Source organism: Blennius ocellaris (genome assembly GCF_963422515.1).
Source record: "Blennius ocellaris genome assembly, chromosome: 3".
Classification (NCBI taxonomy): Eukaryota; Metazoa; Chordata; class Actinopteri; order Blenniiformes; family Blenniidae; genus Blennius; species Blennius ocellaris.
The window spans coordinates 25,472,953-25,490,637 of NC_137652.1; the positions used below are offsets into that span (position 1 = coordinate 25,472,953).

Consider the following 17,685-nt stretch of genomic DNA (forward strand, 5'->3'; position numbering starts at 1 on the left):
TTCCCCCAGTCGATTCTGTCACTGTGCGTTATGGTTATGACTTAATCTACATTGAAGACATATATTCCCTGTTTTCAATGCCCAAGCACCCATTTTGAGGAAACACGGTTTTATAAGCGGAGGTGTTGGAATTGATGTGGTTGTTTGGCACGGCCTGTTTTCACGCTCTCCTCCCAGACACGGATGAGGCAGCAGGTGTGGGAGAGATCTGACGAGGCGCGTGGGCCCGTGGCGTGACCGGCTCGGAGCTGGAGATGAGGACGATTCTTCCTGTGTGTGGAGGAGGACGAGGAGGAGGAGGAGGAGGAGGAGGAGGAGGAGGTGGAGATGGAGGGGAACCCCGCAGCCTCCGCAGACGGGTGGGCAGGATGAAGAAGCTGCTGTGGTTCAGGGCCGGCCAGTGTCCAGGCGTCCACACGGACACGGAACCCGGCGTGTGGCTCCGGAGCTTCCAGGTGCTGGACACGGACGGACAGTGTGAGGTGGGTTTGGACAAACAACAACAACAACAAAAACACACAAGAGGATTCGCTTAATGTCCACGGAGATGCTGGCGTCGCTCAGTGACGTTTGGCTTCATCCAAACAGTCACATTTTTGGAGAGTTTCAAAGGTCTGAGTGTGAATATATTGTCAAAACAAAGCTGAAAAATTTAAATAATGGGAATTTTCTTCCGCTTGAGAACTTTCCACATTGATGTGATGTGAAATTTACCATCGGATGAGACTGTGTTCATGTGTTTATGCAAAACAGGATGTTAAGTTTAATTAGATGTCGAAACCCATCATACTTCATCTTTCATTAATTCTTATTTTTCATATTGGCCTTTTCCTTTCTATCACTTCAACTATTAGCTTGAACTCGTTGTTTTCCCCATTGTGTTTTGTTCTCCACAAAGTGGAAAACATCCTCTTAATAATCTGTACTTTTCAGCGTTGGGCATTTCACAAACCGAGGATTTTCTTCCAAATCCCTCTGTTTTGCTGTTTCCTCCTTCCTCCTCCATTGTTTCATCGCCATCGTCATCATCTCTCTCACTTTTAAACCAAAACTGAAAAATATGAAAAGATCTACAATGAAAAAGGAGACTAGAGAAGCAGGGATCACTTGGCCTTTCTTGTTTAGAAGATGATCACCACCTTCCATGTGGGTTCAATTCAAGCCTTGAGTGGATTATTAGAGCTGGTTGGTGTGTTATTTTTTTGTCGACTGTCGTCTATTTTTGTCATTGTTGGAACTTCTGCTATTGTTTCCTCTTTTCTTCTCACTCTCACGACGTCATCAGGGCCCGCAGCAGTTTACTGACTGTGAGGGAAAAAAACTACAAAGCAGCAGCCCGATGGCATATTTCTGGTTATTCCCTGCAGCTTAAAAAAAAAAAAGTCGATTTACGTCACGTGAGCCTTTGAGCAGAAAAAAACTTTGTGAGTTTTGCATTTTCTTGCATGCTTTGCGACTTGTCAACTCGTCACTCATTCATGTGCCTAATTGGACCTAATTGACCTCCCACCCCACTGTCCCTCCACCTTTTGTTCCCATTGTGGAAATACTGGCAAGCGTCAGCAAACACGAGAGAAACAAAGTCAGGTTGTTAGTTTTCGGGGAGGCAGAAACTCATTAGGTGAACAAAACCAGCCTTTGTCCTGGTGGAGTGTGGACGGCCTCGTTGAAGACTCGCCGTGTTTCCTCGTGGACGACGTGTTTTCTCAGTTCCCTCGAAGCCCCGAGCGCCGAGTGTCAGACGGACCTGTTTGCCGGTGCTATGTGGCGCCACGCCTCCGACCCCGGGGGGCAGGGAGGCCAACTGGAGAGGCTGTCGAGAAACAAACAAAACAAAACTGTCCTGACCGGATTCTTCTATGACGTGTTCACGTCGGCCTGCCGGCGGTTCACCGGGTTTTAGTTTCAAAACCTCCCGCATTTAATCCCTTCCCATACAAGTGACACCTGCTCTTCATAGAAACCGCGAAACGCAAACACGTCTTGACGTCTTAGAGCACACGTGGAAAGTCCTTCGTCGTCGTTTTCAGTGAAAAGGATAAAAGTTGTTTTTTGAACAATTTGAACGTCACATGTGACTCATGTTACGGAGGGAATGATATTAATATACGTTTGCCTTGTTGCATCTCTACATGTAATCCACTACTATGTCAGTCTTTGTAATGTGTTTATGTCTCATACACCTGCTGCTTATGTTAGACAGTTTTGTTTTTTTAAACTCTTTCATAGATTCATTGGCTGGATTTATTTAGATTTGAAGCTGGTCGAATTGTAAACTATGTGCAAATAGTATCTCGGCTCTTACATGTTACTGTGCTTTTGACCCATTTGGGAAACTCGTGTTAGAGATGTGTGACATGCTGGTGTGTTTCCTCTGTGTGGCATTGAAAGTAGTTCAGGATGAAGCTTTTTCCACCTGAATGAAAAGGATTCAGGTTCCAGTGAACGAGGTCGAAGCTGAACTTTGGACTTGTGCCGTCAAAATGTGTATTAATATGAAACATCAGTCTGTTTGCTCACGCTGAAGGACAACGGACTCATTTCCGTCTGTTAAATGCATTTTTATTGCAAAACCGAACTCTCGGTAAACAAATGACTTGAATTTTTCTTCAAAGTTATTAGTTGTTGTTTTTTTTATTGCAAAAATGAAGTTTTAACTAAATCTGAATAAAATACAACTGAAGCATTAAACGGGAGCTGTAAGCCAGAGGTGTTTCCAGGTTACATTACTTTTTATTGTTATTATTCTTGCAGACTTTAGACAGCTCTAACAATGACATTAATTATATTACCAGCAATAAAGTGATTCAAACTTCCCTAACGACATAGTTCCTCCACAACAACAATAACAAAATATTGGATTGTAAAAAATAGAATTCTTGAAGAAAATTAAATCCCTAAAAACACTTTGACAGATGAAGGTGATGCCAGCTAAATAAATCTGTGCCAAATTGGCTGTTTTGTTACCTTGAACAGTAGCAGATGGACTTTTATTTCCCCTCCATATTTAAATTGTCTCACAATCCAAACATTGAGTTTCTGTAAATAACTTTTTCTCAATGTTCATTTTGCTTATCATTAGTCAAAATAGCTTGATGCCATAACTCTGGAAGACTAATGCTACTTTTAAAGGTCTTGCAAGAAGGAAAACATATAATTAGTTTTTCGTGCTGCATTAACAGTATATTTTGCCCGGTCCATATCCCATCCTTCTGTTTAGATATTTTTAACATACACCACTTCATGTATGTGATTATTTCACCTGCAGACCAAACAAAATACATGAAATCTGCCTTTAAAACCAAAGTTAAGCAAGGAAACTGTAATGATCTATATTCTATCTGAATTCTATCAACATGGATAGTTTATACTAAAACTGTAATTACATTTGAGATGTTGTTTTTTTTGTCGACCTACATCCCCATTGGACGATAGTCTTAACCACGCCCACACCTGCTCGTTAGCCCCGCCCCTCGACACGCCTTTTCCTGCCTTCACATAGACTTTAGTCTTTTGTCACTCACACTGGCTGAACACAGCTGGACAGAGTTCCTTCCTTTTTTATTTCTGCTCAGTTTCTCGTAAAAAAAAAATGAAAGTATCAGACAAACTTCAGACAAAAGTCAACTGTAAGAGGAAAAAGATGAATCCTTAAAGTCTTTCCTTCACTGGAGTTTCCAAAGAGGATTTACTCTCTTCAACTTTAACATGGGGAAATGGCACTTATCAATGGTAGGTTCAACACTTGGTTATTATTATCTATTTTAATTCTCCTTCCTGCCTTTTTTATGTAGCAAAAATATGTTTTGACTGTTTCTGGTGTTTATTAAATAACTAATTAGATAAACTTGGCTTTAATTCTGGGTCTCTGGACCCGGATGGACTGAAAGTGGCTTTTGTCTAAAGATGAGTACATTATGTATGAACCCATCTAGTTTCTGTCATGTGGCACAAACACAGTTTGCTGCCGTTGCTACAACATGTGATAAATAATACTGTGATTACGTGGTGCGTTCAGGAGCCTCGTTGAGTCACCCACTATCATCAGGCCAGAGCTTTCATGTATTTTGGAGGCGATAGTCTGTATTAATTTCCCTCATCTTGTCTGTGTTTTTATTAGTTATTAGCTTTTGTGGTTTCATTTGACATTTTAGTGCAAGTAACTATAACTATTAACTGGTAATCTCTGTGTTTTCTATGCAGCCACACAGTTCATTAAAGCATTTATCTTTAAAAAAAAAACAACAACAAAAAACTGTGCTTGATCCCATATTGTAGTTTTGCTTCAGTTCACCTTTGCTCACATAGTTTTAATAGATGCACAATTGTGTCCAATTCTCAAATTAGCTGTTTCAATCCCTGATACTTTGTTAAACATAAACACCTTTAAAATAATATTGTACTGTAATGCTCCAATAGGTTTTTTTGTGATATATTTATATGTGATATACACATAAAAAAATTAATAAAAAAAAGTTCTCCACAGTTTATTCATCAGAACAAAATGAGGAAAAAGCCCTGTTAAATTCTGTTAAGCTGTGTCACGGTTTACTTTGTCGTGTCCGACTGAATGTGTCTTTGTCCACTCATGCAGCGTCTGTCTCACATTTTAAATCCTGGCTCACTAGCAGCATGTCGCCAATCACACTTTGACCTCTTCACTTCAAGATTGTCTAGAAAACTGTCTGTCCCCTCCGTCCTGCCGTGAAACTGACCAATAATTAACATTGTATGAGTGACACCGCTCAGAATAGGTGTGTGATGAAAATGTCAATATATTCGCAAAACCAACCAATTTGGACAGAAAATGACTACAATCTGGACATAAAGCCAATTATAATGATGACTCCTGGTGCAAAATACAGTGAAATGTCCAATAAGAATTATTTTACAACTGTTGTATTATGCATTTTCTTTTATATACTTTTTTCAAATGAATGAAATTTATTTCATTCAGTTGTTTTGCCGCGACTCCACGTTAGTTTAGTTTGAATTCTATTCCTAATTCTTCTGTTTAAATATACATGTGAACACACGTGTTCTTCTGGGCCTTGTGGGTTGCATGTTCTTCCTGTGTTTTTGAGGGGTTTCTTTTCATCAATCATCATTGATTGTTCAATTTATCTGGAGACGTGTTGGTATTGACCCTGAGCGTCCCCTGGGCAGGACCCGGTGCAGGAGTGGGGCGAGGAGGAGGAGGAGGGCGCCGTGTTTGGCGTCACCCTCAGGAGGGAGCCCGTCCTGCCGGGCCCGGGTCCGGGCCCGGACCCAGACCCGGACTCGACCGAGGCCCCGACGGCCTTCACCTTCGTCCAGTACCACACGGTGAAGGCGCGCAGGCTGAAGGCCGCCACGCTGGAGCGGCTGGTCGCCCACCTGCTGGACGCCGAGCACCGGGAGCCCGACTTCGTCCCCGTGTTCCTGTCCACCTACAGGGCCTTCGCCTCCGCCGGCTCGCTCCTCGAGCTGCTGTTTCAGAGGTGAGAACAGAACACATGTCCTGAAGCCATGAAGCTCTTCTATCTTAGTCTGGCTCATAAAATCAAACCCGTGAAGTGGCGCACTGTAGTCGTTCTTTCTCTTTTTTTCCCCCTACTCGAAGTGTGTGGCCCCGGCGACGTCTGTCCTTTATCAGAAGAAAACCACGGACACGAGGTCTTGATTGCTTGTTTAACTTGACGTGACGGCACACGGACGTAAAATGTGCGTAATCGGGTTTTACGGCATGCCGGACGCATCAGCCGGTCCGTGGAAGAGGGTTCGTTCCCTCTCATCAGCTGTTCGCTGAGCAAACAGGCGGGTTTCTATGACAGGTGCAATCGCTGCAAAGTAAACACAACAATCTCGAAAGCGGTCATGACGACGCTTCCACGCCCAACATGTGAGCTTGATTTACCCGGTTTCTACCTTTTAATCACATCCAGGAGAAATGAGCGCTGGTGGATTGGGTTCGGCCTTTTTAAATGCACCAGTAAATCGCTAAAAGTCGCTGGAATCCAAAGACGGCTGCTGATTCTGGACGCAGTGGCTTCAGTTTGGTACTCGGCCCTCAAGCTGAGTGACACTGGACATGAGTGGAGCTGAGCTGATATATTATTTGTCAAACAGCCGCCCTCATATCTGAGCTGCTGGTGGCAACAGGTTTCCTGTGAGCTTTGTAAGAGGTCATCCTCAGGACGACGAGTGAAATGTAGTTTCCACCCCCCCTTTTTTTTGGTTGTTTCTCTACAGGATGCAATGTTTTGTTTTAGTTTGGAGAATATTTAGGGGAGCTTTGCTTTTGTTTGTCGCTTGCTGTAATGTGTAACTACATCAGAAAACGTTCTTACCTGCACAATGAAATTCTTTCTTTTTGTTCACATTAAACTAGCAAATGAAAAGAGTGTCTAAACAAAAATTATGTAAAGATGTGAGCAATCAGCACAGTATGAATACTTTGCAAATAATTGCGTACCAGTGTTTTATTAGAGTTTCATTGGGGGTCGATCCACTTTAAAAATCTCCTTTTGACAGTATGAACTAGACGGATAAGACATATAAGACGGATCCTGTTGTAAAACAAGTAGCAGGTCCCTACGGACAACACAAAGGACTCTGGCTTGCGTTTGCAGTTTATTTACCTTTTACAACGTTAATAATCCCTGACGGAGACGTTTGTTTGTTGACACTTGTCGCAGCGCAGCAAGGCCACAGTGTCACGGCAACGACTGGCTGTTGCTGGACATTTCCACAGGATGAACAGTCAGGAAGACTCAGCTTTGAGACGTTTGTCATTTCAAGGATGTTTCTATATTAACCCCTCTTCCCCTCCTCCTCCAACACAGAGACGACTCAAACACCAACCTGGAAAACGACGTCTGTCATCGCAGGTGAAGTGAAATCAGTTCTCAACACGTTGTTCAGATCTTCCCGAATCTCAGCGGGTTTGATTGACGCCTCATCTCCCCCTCCGCCACCCTCCACCAGCACCCTGCTCCCGGTGGTCCGCCAGTGGCTGGACGAACACGGCGAGGACTTCCACGAGCCTCCTCATCACCCGGCCCTGCGCTTGTTGTGCGTCCACTTGCAGCGTCGCCTCTGCTTCAGACGACTGTCTCAGGCCGCCGAGGCCATGCTGAAGAAGTTCCAGGAGCAAGGTAGACAAGTTTATCCTCTGAGTCTTGCTTTTATCTATTTTTATGTCTGTTTTGGCTTTTTTATTTTAAAAAAATGTTTTTTTTATCCAATGACTGTAAAGCACTTTGTGATGTTTCTGCTCTGAAAAGGTTTTATATATATATATAAACTTTAAAAAAAGGTTTAACGCCTCCAGCTCAGATTTGAAGCGTTCTCCTCACTGCTCACCACTACAGGTCCAAGCTGCCTGCTGAAATGAGACTTCGTCTATTTTATTAACACTCGATGCAGTGCTGATGTTTTATGGATGTTCATGGTTGTGTAGTAGTTGTGTAGTGGCTCGCACTCTGAATGCCAGAAAAGGCCTGGTTTGAGTCCAGCCTTGCTTGCTGGAGTTTGTTTCTTCTCTTCATTTGAAGTTACTTGACTTGAATAAAATGAAAGATAAATCTCCAGCAATTCCAAAAACTGGATTCAGATTTATTTATTTATTTAAGGACCTAAAGCTGCTTAGTTGGCAAATAAATGCCGTTCATCTTGTTTATTTTTTTTTCCAGTTGAACAAACAGCATGTCGGGGAGCGTTTTATGTTGAATGTTGTGTTTTTACATAATTTCTGGTTGGTGTGTTGGCCAGATGGCGGCCAGCCTGCGTCGGAGCGCGGCAATGAATCACCGCAGCAGGAGCTGGGAGACCCGGAGGACGGCGGAGACGCGAGGCCGTTCACCTTCATGGACTTCTCTGTGCGGGACGTCGCCGAGCAGCTCACCAGGCTGGACGCTGTAGGTTTCCTCCGGGAGATTCGTGACCCTCTGCGTTTTTTTTCCACACTTGACCCTCGTCTTCTCATTGTTTTTTTTTTTTCCTCCCGTCAGGAACTCTTTGTGAAAGTGGTTCCCTTCCACTGCACGGGCTGCATCTGGTCCCAGCGCGACAAGAAAGAAAACCACAACCTGGCGCCGACCGTCCGCGCGACCATCTCCCAGTTCAACGCCGTCACCAACTGTGTCATCACGTCCCTCCTCTGCCCGTCCTCGCCCAGCCCTTCCTCGTCCTCCCCCGGGTCCACACCCGGCTCGTCCTCGGCCTTCCTGTGCCCGTCCACGGACCTGAGCTCCCCCAGGTGCTCGCACGCCAGCCCCGCCCACCGAGCACGCATCATCGAGAGGTGGATCGCCACTGCACAGGTCAGGAGACAGAAACAAGCCTCCCTGCAGCTGATTTCTGTTTGAGGAACCTGAACTCACTGTGGGTGTGTGTGTGTGTGTGCGTGTGTGTGTGTGTGTGTAGGAGTGCAGAGAGTTGAAGAACTTCTCCTCTCTGCGAGCCATCCTTTCAGCACTGCAGTCCAACGCCGTGTATCGACTGAAGAAGACCTGGGCCGACGTCAGCAGGTTTAGAAACACTTCAGTTCCCACTTTTTTTTTTTTTTTTTGGTCCCCAAATGAAATAGATCCGGACGGGTTCAGCCTTTTTTTTTTTTTTTTTAATAATGACAGTAACATGGCTCATAAAGCTGCACTAGAAGATCATTTCACTCAGAACCTAATCGAAATATGGATGTTGTCCTTCCAGGGACAGCATGGCCACCTTCGAGCACCTGTGTGAGACTTTTCCTGACGAGAACTGTGTCCTGATCAGCAGAGAGATCCTGGACCAGGTAACGTCACCTGTTTATTTTTTAAAAGCATGTGGACTGATGAGGGAAACCTCCAACTTAAAACACCAGCTGGTGTTACACCCTTCAATGATATTATTAGATACAGTTGAGGAATTGCACCTTCCATTACTCTTTCATTAATGCTTATGTTGTGGAAATGTACGCTTTAATGTCATTTGAAGAGTGAAATAAATTGAAGACAAAAATACAAAGATTTCATAAATACCTGGCAAAATCTTGTTTGAATGAACTTTAGTTATCTTTTGAACTACCTGTCCAATACTCTTGTATTTGCCAATATCACTTTTCAAAGTTGGGGTTTATTCAATCTGAATGCAGAACAATCATTATATATATATATATATATATATATATATATATATATATATATATTTGGGAATGGAAAAGTTCCAATTTAACTTAGAATATTAGATTTTGTGCACGTTTGAAAAGAGTAAAACTGCAATCACATGTAAAGATCCATCGTTGAAGCTTAGTATTCAGACGAATCTCTGCAAATCCAGTGCGTTTCAGTGAGAATGTGGCCTGTTGGGATGTGATCTCATCCGTCATGCGGCCTGTTTGTCGTGCACACGGGGCTTGGCAGGGTTGGACCGGCACACGGCGTTCTTAAACTTAATTACCCGTGTTGTCAAAAGAGAGGACAATAAGGAGAGGTCGATTCATCAGAGTACTGACTCTACTGAGGAGTCGCTATGGAAATAAACAAACCGCCGATACGAATGTTTACTGCTTTTATCAGCCAGTTGCAGCCCGGCGTTACTGGCCGACACCAATAAAAGCCGGCGGTCGGGCACCGGCGCTTATCAGTGGTTATTGAGGCGTCGGCTTCACGTTGTTTGAATACTCTACTAATGTGCTTTCACACGCCGAGTCGCCGTCCCTCCCACACCAGCGGCGCCCTGCTACGAGGTGCTCAACCCTGAAAAGGAACAGTTACATAACAGGCGTGTTGTCATCTCACATTAACACCCACAAGTTGAGTTCATTTTTGCTCTGTGCTGTGTGGATGTGGCTGCTTCCCGCAGGATGGCAGGACGACCCCCGTCCTCTGAACGTTTCTCACAATGCTCACGTTTTGTCTCCTCTACTGTGTTTTTGATATCGAACGCAACTTCAGCACAGTCTGGTATGGAATGATTCACAGTTTCAAATTAAGATAACGGTACATCGATACAGCAATAGTATGAATAAAACTAGAAATTAGGTTTGAGTGAGCTTTATAAAAAAATATATTTAGGCCCAATTGAAGCGTTGGCCCATATTTGACTTGAATTGCATTTATCTACATTTTTGAGTAGTGAGTGAGAAAAAGGTGAAATAACTTCTTCTCTTCAATCTTTTTTACATCTGCAATTATTTGTGGTTAAGCAGCTTCACATTTCTCATTTCTACATCTTGAAATGAGGCTTGATCACATGCATATAGTATAACTGTACATTGTATAATGAAAAGTTAATTCTAATGTATCGTTCCGTAAGGTGCTTTTCTTCTTGTATATGGATGCAAATAAAGCTGCGGGTGTTTGACTTTCCCTGCATCATCAACTCCACTTCCTTCAGAGTCACATGCATGTGAAAGGCTAAAAATAAACTATTGGTTTTATCCTTCTCTCTCTTTAACGGGGGACGTTTACGGCTCACATGACTGCCAGTGTTTCCTCTTGCCTCACTGAGATAAAACCAGACGAGTGGACAGTTTCCCACCATTCATCAGTTTACTTTGTCAGGGTGAGGCGGCGTGCAGGAGCTTTTATACCCCATATTCACACTGTGAAGCAGGAATGCGTGTGTTCAAATGCAGGTCTTGATAATATGCCCACGACAAGTTTTGTTTTTTTCATAATTCGACATCCGTGCAAATCTACTGACTCGAGTTGCTTTTAACCGAGTCGACATAGAGCTGATTGCATCGGCTGTTTTCCAACCACACAAGCAGTGAAAAGTAAAGTAGACTGTCATCCATCCTGCTGCCAGACCGTTAACGTCGCCTTTATTATTGACTCTCAGGGCTCCCGTAGCGGCGTGGTGCCGTACCTGGGCACCTACCTGACCGTCCTCACCATGCTGGATACGGCACTGACCGACACGGTGGAGGTAAGGCCTCCACCCTCTCACGTTCACCCGAAAGTTATGACCTTATGTAACACCCACTGTCTCTTCCTGCCACAGGGTGGACTCATCAACTTTGAGAAGCGCAGGCGGGTAGGTGTCGCCACCCAGTGGCGCCTTTAATGAATTACCGTACTTATTATATATCTATTGAACACTCTTTTTTTTCTTCTTTTTATTTAACCGTTTCTCTTCTTCAGGAGTTTGAGATTCTGTCTCAGATCCGGGAGCTTCAGGCTTCATGTTCTCACTACAGCCTCCCCGTCAACCCTCGCATCACCGACTGGCTGCAGCCTCACACGCTGCTCACAGACCAGCTGAGGTGAGGCCAACTTCAAAACCACATTTAATATTAAATCGGTTCCTCCACGGGCCGACGTGTCTTAGTTTTTTTGTGTGTGTGTTTCCCGTTAGCTACAACCTCTCCTGTGACCTTGAGCCGCCGGTCGACCCCTGTCCCAACTCCCCGAGCTCCTGGAGCAGCCGCCTGCTCACCAAGAAGCTCGCCACGTAGGTCTTCAGTTATTTCCCTCCGTTTACCTTCTGGATCCACGGTGCCAATGTAAAGTCAACCGTCACACTAAAAATCTGGATTATGAGAACAAGCCAAAGTGGCTTGAAGTGACCTGCACAGGGAGAAAACCTCCCTCAGTTCAGGTTAATTCATGACTCTGAACTACCCCTGGGTTATGGAAGACAGTTTTCAGCCACATCTTCTCAATTGCTTAAGATTTTTTTAGATTTTTTTGAATGATTTGAGTTGAGTTACTGTCAAATGAAAAAGAGCCCTGTCTAAATCCAGGTTGCTCACGTCCCACGACGGCACTCCCAGAAAGACCCACGCTGATCAGATCAGTGTTTCTTCTTCCGGCTCCAGCAGTTCAGACATGGAGGACCTCTCCACCCCGCAGCCCTCCCTCCTCAGGCTCAAACTCAAGGTAGGAGCGCCGCACATCTCCTCACACACAGTGGAAGCCAACTGAGCCCCAGCACTCATACTCTCTCTCTCTCTACCCTGCCAGTCTTTCTCGGGCTCCCTCCACAACGTGGCAGAGGATTTCTGCTCCATGTCGTCGTCGTCCTCCCCGAGCCTCTCCAGCTCCTCCTGCAGCTCCTCGCACCCGGACCTCAGCTCCCCCTCCCTGCTGCTGAGCCCGGACTCCACGTCGTCGCCGCCGCCCTCCGGCTGCTCCTCGCGGGCCTCGCTGCCCGTCTACAACAAGCAGGTGGCCGACTCCTGCATCATCCGGGTCAGCGTGGAGTGTGTCAGCAATGGAAACGTCTACAAAAGCATCCTGGTGAGTTTCGTAATCCATCTGTCGTCGGTTTGGCTTGCAAATAGAAAGGGGAAGAGAGAGAGAGGAGAAAACTGACACTGCAGAATGAATGAGGCTCTGAAGGTCTGTGAACTTCCCGTCAATTCAGGGAGAATCTCAAGAAGAAGAACAACAAAAAATCCTTTGCTTATATGTTTTCACAAACTCTTTGGACACGGTTTTATTCCCACTCAGTGGGCAAAAGAAGAACAGCATTTATTACTTTTATTGAAACTAACTTGCTCTATTATTTCGCTCTTTCTAAAGTGAATTCTCACACTGAGTCTCCACTGAGTCTGTTCCTGCTCATTTTCTAATTTTCTGTAGATAACGCACCAAACCATCAAGGAAACAATCATGCCATCACAAACGTATATTGCATTTATTTAAGGAGACAAAATTCACAAGGTACACGTTCAAACAAAACAAAAAAAAAGAAAGACATTTTTTGAACTGTTTTCTAAATTTTTTAATAATTATTTCCATTTTTATATTATGCTACATCTGTAAGGAAAATCCAATTATGGGATGAACATGAACCAGATTATTTCCTTTTTAAATACATTAATTACCAAGAAACACTGTTGACTCGATTCAACAATCTACCAAACAAAACCCCCTTTTATTTTGTGTAGTTTCTTCACGTTGAAAAAGTGATCCAGAAAAGTTTTATTTCATAAAAAATGTGCCTCTCAATCCAGAAGTAAGTTCATGACTTAACTTTAATTTGTATTTGTGCATTTTTTTTATTTTATTTTTTTTTATTCTTGCATCGCTGTGAAATCAACTGGTATTCAGCTAAATACAAGCTGCGTTTTTCACGCTGGTTGTATTTGTGTGTGTGTTTCCCGTGCAGCTGACCAATCAGGACCACACGCCTCAGGTCATCCAGAGAGCTCTGGAAAAACACAACATGGAGGAGGCCGCATGTCACGACTTCAGCCTCTTTCAAAAGCTCCACAGCGGAAAAGGTGAGATTCTGTCTCCTCCACATCCCCACCAGAGGCTCTGGGGGACTTTCCCCATAGCGCCACGATCAAGTGTGGAAAAATATAACCACCGTGGACAAAAAAGGCAAAACGAGACAAGACGTACATGTGAATTAAAATGAGAAACCAGTGTTGAAACCAACTTGCACGAGGATTGTGAATTCATACGAGTCACAAGACAATTTTTTCTTTTATGTCCTCTTGTGCAGCTGAAGATAGAATAGGAAGCAATCGGGTAGTACATTTTCCAGTTCGGTTGCAGCTTTAATTTGAAATAAAAAATTTTGATATGATCCAAACAAAACCTCAAATCTGAAAACAATTTTTTTTTTTTATTCTTAATGGATTGTTTTCTGAATATTTTTAATGGGTGTCTTTTGTCTAGCATTATTTAACTCGGATTACCTAATTTAATCAAACTTCAATAAAGAAATAAAATAAAAATAAAAGCCCCTATTAGCAACATGTAACTCTAGTTTAGAAGTAGAATTGAGCAAAATGTATGCTGTGTGTCACCATCCATCACCGGGCAAACATTCACACTTGGGGGGGGGGGGGCGATTTAGGGTCACCAACTTACCGGAGAGATCCTGCAGGAGAGGACAGAAACAGAGTGATGAATGGTGGGAAACTCTCCACTCGTCTGGTTTTATCTCAGTGAGGCAAGAGGAAACACTGGCAGTCATGTGAGCCGTAAACGTCCCCCGTTAAAGAGAGAAAATACAGAAAGAGAAGAGAGAGTACAGAAGGAGAGAGAGTACCGAAAGAGGAGAGAGAGTACAGAAGGAGAGAGAGTACCAAAAGAGGAGAGAGAGTACCGAAAGAAGAGCGAGTACAGAAGGAGAGAGAGTACAGAAGGAGAGAGCGTACTGAAAGAAGAGAGAGAGTACAGAAAGACTGCAAACAAAGGGAGGAGAGAGCACAGAAGAAGCGCATATAGAGGAGAGAGAGTACAGAAGAAGAGAGAGAGTACCGAAAGAAGAGAGCGAGTACAGAAGGAGAGAGAGTACCGAAAGAGGAGAGAGTACAGAAGGAGAGAGAGTACCGAAAGAGGAGAGAGAGCACAGAAGGAGAGAGAGCACCGAAAGAAGAGAGAGAGTACAGAAGGAGAGAGAGTACAGAAAGACTGCAAACAAAGGGAGGAGAGAGCACAGAAGAAGCGCATAAAGAGGAGAGAGAGTACAGAAGGAGAGAGAGTACCGAAAGAAGAGAGCGAGTACAGAAGGAGAGAGAGTACCGAAAGAAGAGAGAGTACAGAAGGAGAGAGAGCACAGAAGGAGAGAGAGTACCGAAAGAAGAGAGGGAGAGTACAGAAAGACTGCAAACAAAGGGAGGAGAGAGCACAGAAGAAGCGCATAAAGAGGAGAGAGTACAGAAGGAGAGAGAGTACCGAAAGAGGAGAGAGAACACAGAAGGAGAGAGAGTACCGAAAGAAGAGAGAGAGCACAGAAGGAGAGAGAGTACTGAAAGAGGAGAGCGCACAGAAAGACAGGAAAGAGCTACAGGAGAGAAAAAGATCACATTGATGAGTCAAATCCAAGTCAGTTGTTTTGATAAAAGGACCTCATTAGTTGAAAAACGCAGCAGGATGTTTCTTTTAAAACGAATGACCTCACTGAATGAGCCGGTATTCAAATATTCTCATCCATTTACTGCTTGACGTTGCTGTTTGTGTCAAAAAATCTTTTCTTTTATGAACAAAAAATGCAAATCTGCTGCAGGTCACAGTCTTTCTCAGCAAGAAACAAGCTGGTGTCCTTTTTATTTTAACAGCCTTTAAGTGTCCGTAAAGGGATTTTGAATGTAGGCATTTCTGCAGATGACCCAGTGAGAAACGGACAATGACAAAAAAAACAAAAAAAAAGCAACATGTAATGAATCTGAACGGCTCCACTTCATCACCTCCTCCCTCTCTCTGCCTCAGAGCTGCAGATACCCGACAAAGCCAACGCGTTTTACGCCATGTGCACCTCCGCCAACTACGACTTTGTGCTGCGCCGGCGCTGGAGGAGCCACGGGAGGCATTTCGGCTCCTCTTCCAGTCCTGGAGCTCAGCCCAGGAGCCGCCACGCCAAGTGAGGAGGATCCCGCTGCCGGCTGAACGGCTGGAGCTCGGCTCACCGAGGGGCCGGAGGGGTGTGGGGGGGGCGAGAGGAACCGCTCGAGTTCGGATCGGCGAGAAAGTGTCTCTGCAGAGCAGCTCTAATCTGCAAAGGACTTCTGATCCAACATGAAGGAAAGTGGACAGATCATCTGCTGTGTAAAGAACATCAAGGAGGAGTGCAGGTTTTGGACAGACAGGACCTGGTGCGGGACTTGAGACGAGCACGGGACCCAAAGCGTCTGGAGGGACTCGTCCTTCACATCGATCTGTCCGTCTGTGGCGGGAACAACAGATTGGACTTTGGTTTTTTGTTTGCCTCCAGTCAGGACGACTGAGCAGGAGGCGGATCTGAGCCGGATGTCGACACTTCAGTGCATTAAGAGAACAGTGGAAACCACGACACATTAAACACTTGTACTATAGCTTCAGAATGAAACGTTAATGTAACTTTATCTATTTAAGTTATTCATTCCAGTATTACGGTTTGAGAGAAGAGCGATGAAAATGCCTCTCTGTTTGTTTGTTCTAATGTTTTTGTTGGTTCATGTTGGATCACGAGAGTCTTAATTTATATGCTGTTTTCTGGCATGTGAGTCTTCGTCACTCGCTTCAGTCCTCATCCCGGGTTTGTGTCACTTTTAGCAGAGGAAGCTGATTTGTCCCGTCTTCTGCATTCGAAGGAAGGAAACGTTTTGTGAAGCTGACGATTCCTCGTCTTTCCGTTGATCGTGTTGCTCCCCGTCAGGTGAGGCTGCTGGTCACCTCCACCTGGGATGAAGGAGAGATTAAAGAGGTTGTCTCTGAGAAGGAGAGCGACCTGGAGAGGTTATTGTTGCATGTGAAAGTGAAACGTCTCAGTATGTGAATGAATTCGGATGTTTTAGAGCTTCAACCCGTCTTCAACCTGCGAAAAGCTTTTTAACATTCCTTTTAATCCCAGAATGAATTTGCTTTTTTAGTAGCGTTCTGCTGGATTCTGCATCACTGGGTTGAACTTTAAAGCTGCTCCGGTTTAATGGAAGTCGGTAAAAAGGCTTTTGACATGTTGTGTAACAGCCGAAGGTGAACTTAATGTTTAAGTTGTAGACCTGATATTTTATTTCAACAAATTCTTATTTTTTTTAAGTTTAATCCAAGCACTTGTCTATCATTAGTGATAAAAAGGCCCCAAATAAAGGAGTATACAAGTCATTACAGTGGCACTGTAATTTCTGAATAATTTACCTTTTTGTTTAATTTGAAGTTGATCATCACACATGCAATGTTTCAAAATAAAATTGTTTTAATAGTTAATAGTTCATAGCCACATACACATGCATCCAGACAGTGCAGCCTCAAGAAATATACATGAACACACCGATACAAAAATATACAATCATACACCCAGGTATGTTTATAATGTTACAGTACACTCATTGAAATTCAGCCTTTCATCCCAGAACTTCACAATGATCAGTCTTTTTAGTTTTTAAACAGTCTCATGAGTTTATTCCAAACACATACATTAAAGAAAGAAATGAAAAAATAAACATCCTACACAATTATTGTTAAAGGAAAAAAAAAGTTCTATCCAACTGGTCACTTCCCTGCGACAAAAGCTTCTGGAGTGACTGTTCAAGGTGAAATCCTCTCTGCAAGCCACTAGGTGGCGTGAGACACAAAGACTGAATGAATCCACTCAGTCTTTATTGACTTTTTTTTTTTTTTTTAATCAAAGTCAAACAAGTGATCCGTCTTTCAGTCAAACCTGAGACGTTCTTCTGACGTTGACCTACATTTCTGTGACGCGGGTTCAGATCAAACCTCTTCGAATGCGGAAGAAGTCCAGAACGTCTCTGAGGAGACGGGAGGAAACTAAACCTCTGCAGAGGGAGGAGAGCAGCGGGGTCGGGAAGGTCGCCGTCCTGCCCCTGCACCCTGCAGGAGCGTCAGACAGACTGAGGTCAGAGGTCACAGTGGCAGATGTGGGTGCAGCAGTGGGAGGTCATGACCTGTCTGGACGTTGTCTCTGGTCACAGCCTTCATTTACATGTTTTCAACACGGTGACCCCACCCCAACCCCCACCCCCACCCCCACCCACCTCCCCCCCTCCCCGCTCGTCTGTTGAAGGGTGTAAACATGAATATCTTGTGTGTCTGGGCTTCTCTCAGTCATCTTCAGCGGTTGCTGACTTTAAACCATCATGACGAGGGCTACAGACGTACTGAGTTCTCTACCAGAGGGCCAGAATGTAAGAGATTATTTATAAACTGGAGCCACTCATTTAACTGAATTCATCATATGGAACTAAAAATGATTGTATTTCATCGTTTCTACCTTGAAATGCTTTTGTTTTTGACTCAAATATCTTAAATTGACCTTCACCGT

General features: G+C 44.1%; 1 protein-coding gene across 2 annotated transcripts; it reads left to right on the top strand.

The window, feature by feature from the left end:
* The first annotated feature begins 3,540 nt into the window (after nucleotides 1-3,540).
* Nucleotides 3,541-16,508, top strand: rgl3a (ral guanine nucleotide dissociation stimulator-like 3a). Of its 2 annotated transcripts, none has more exons than XM_080518328.1 (16): nucleotides 3,541-3,732; nucleotides 5,167-5,480; nucleotides 6,825-6,869; nucleotides 6,967-7,136; nucleotides 7,753-7,898; nucleotides 7,992-8,303; nucleotides 8,407-8,510; nucleotides 8,692-8,776; nucleotides 10,807-10,893; nucleotides 10,969-11,001; nucleotides 11,109-11,230; nucleotides 11,323-11,418; nucleotides 11,711-11,846; nucleotides 11,931-12,206; nucleotides 13,081-13,195; nucleotides 15,138-16,508. In XM_080518328.1, the coding sequence occupies exons 1-16, from the start codon at nucleotides 3,709-3,711 to the stop codon at nucleotides 15,290-15,292; spliced, it is 2,220 nt and encodes a 739-aa protein (XP_080374454.1). In that variant the 5' UTR covers nucleotides 3,541-3,708; the 3' UTR covers nucleotides 15,293-16,508. The 2 variants fall into 2 exon arrangements, with proteins under 2 accessions (XP_080374454.1, XP_080374455.1); XM_080518329.1 differs by having other exon boundaries at nucleotides 11,789-11,846.
* Nucleotides 16,509-17,685: the final 1,177 nt, after the last annotated feature.

Bases quoted from the DNA above. Each gene is read 5' to 3' on its own strand.
- rgl3a (XM_080518328.1), top strand. From the start codon at position 3,709: ATGGGGAAATGGCACTTATCAATG. The intron at 6,870-6,966 runs GTGAAGTGAAAT...ACCCTCCACCAG, and splicing joins AACGACGTCTGTCATCGCAG to CACCCTGCTCCCGGTGGTCC. The intron at 12,207-13,080 runs GTGAGTTTCGTA...TTTCCCGTGCAG, and splicing joins ACGTCTACAAAAGCATCCTG to CTGACCAATCAGGACCACAC.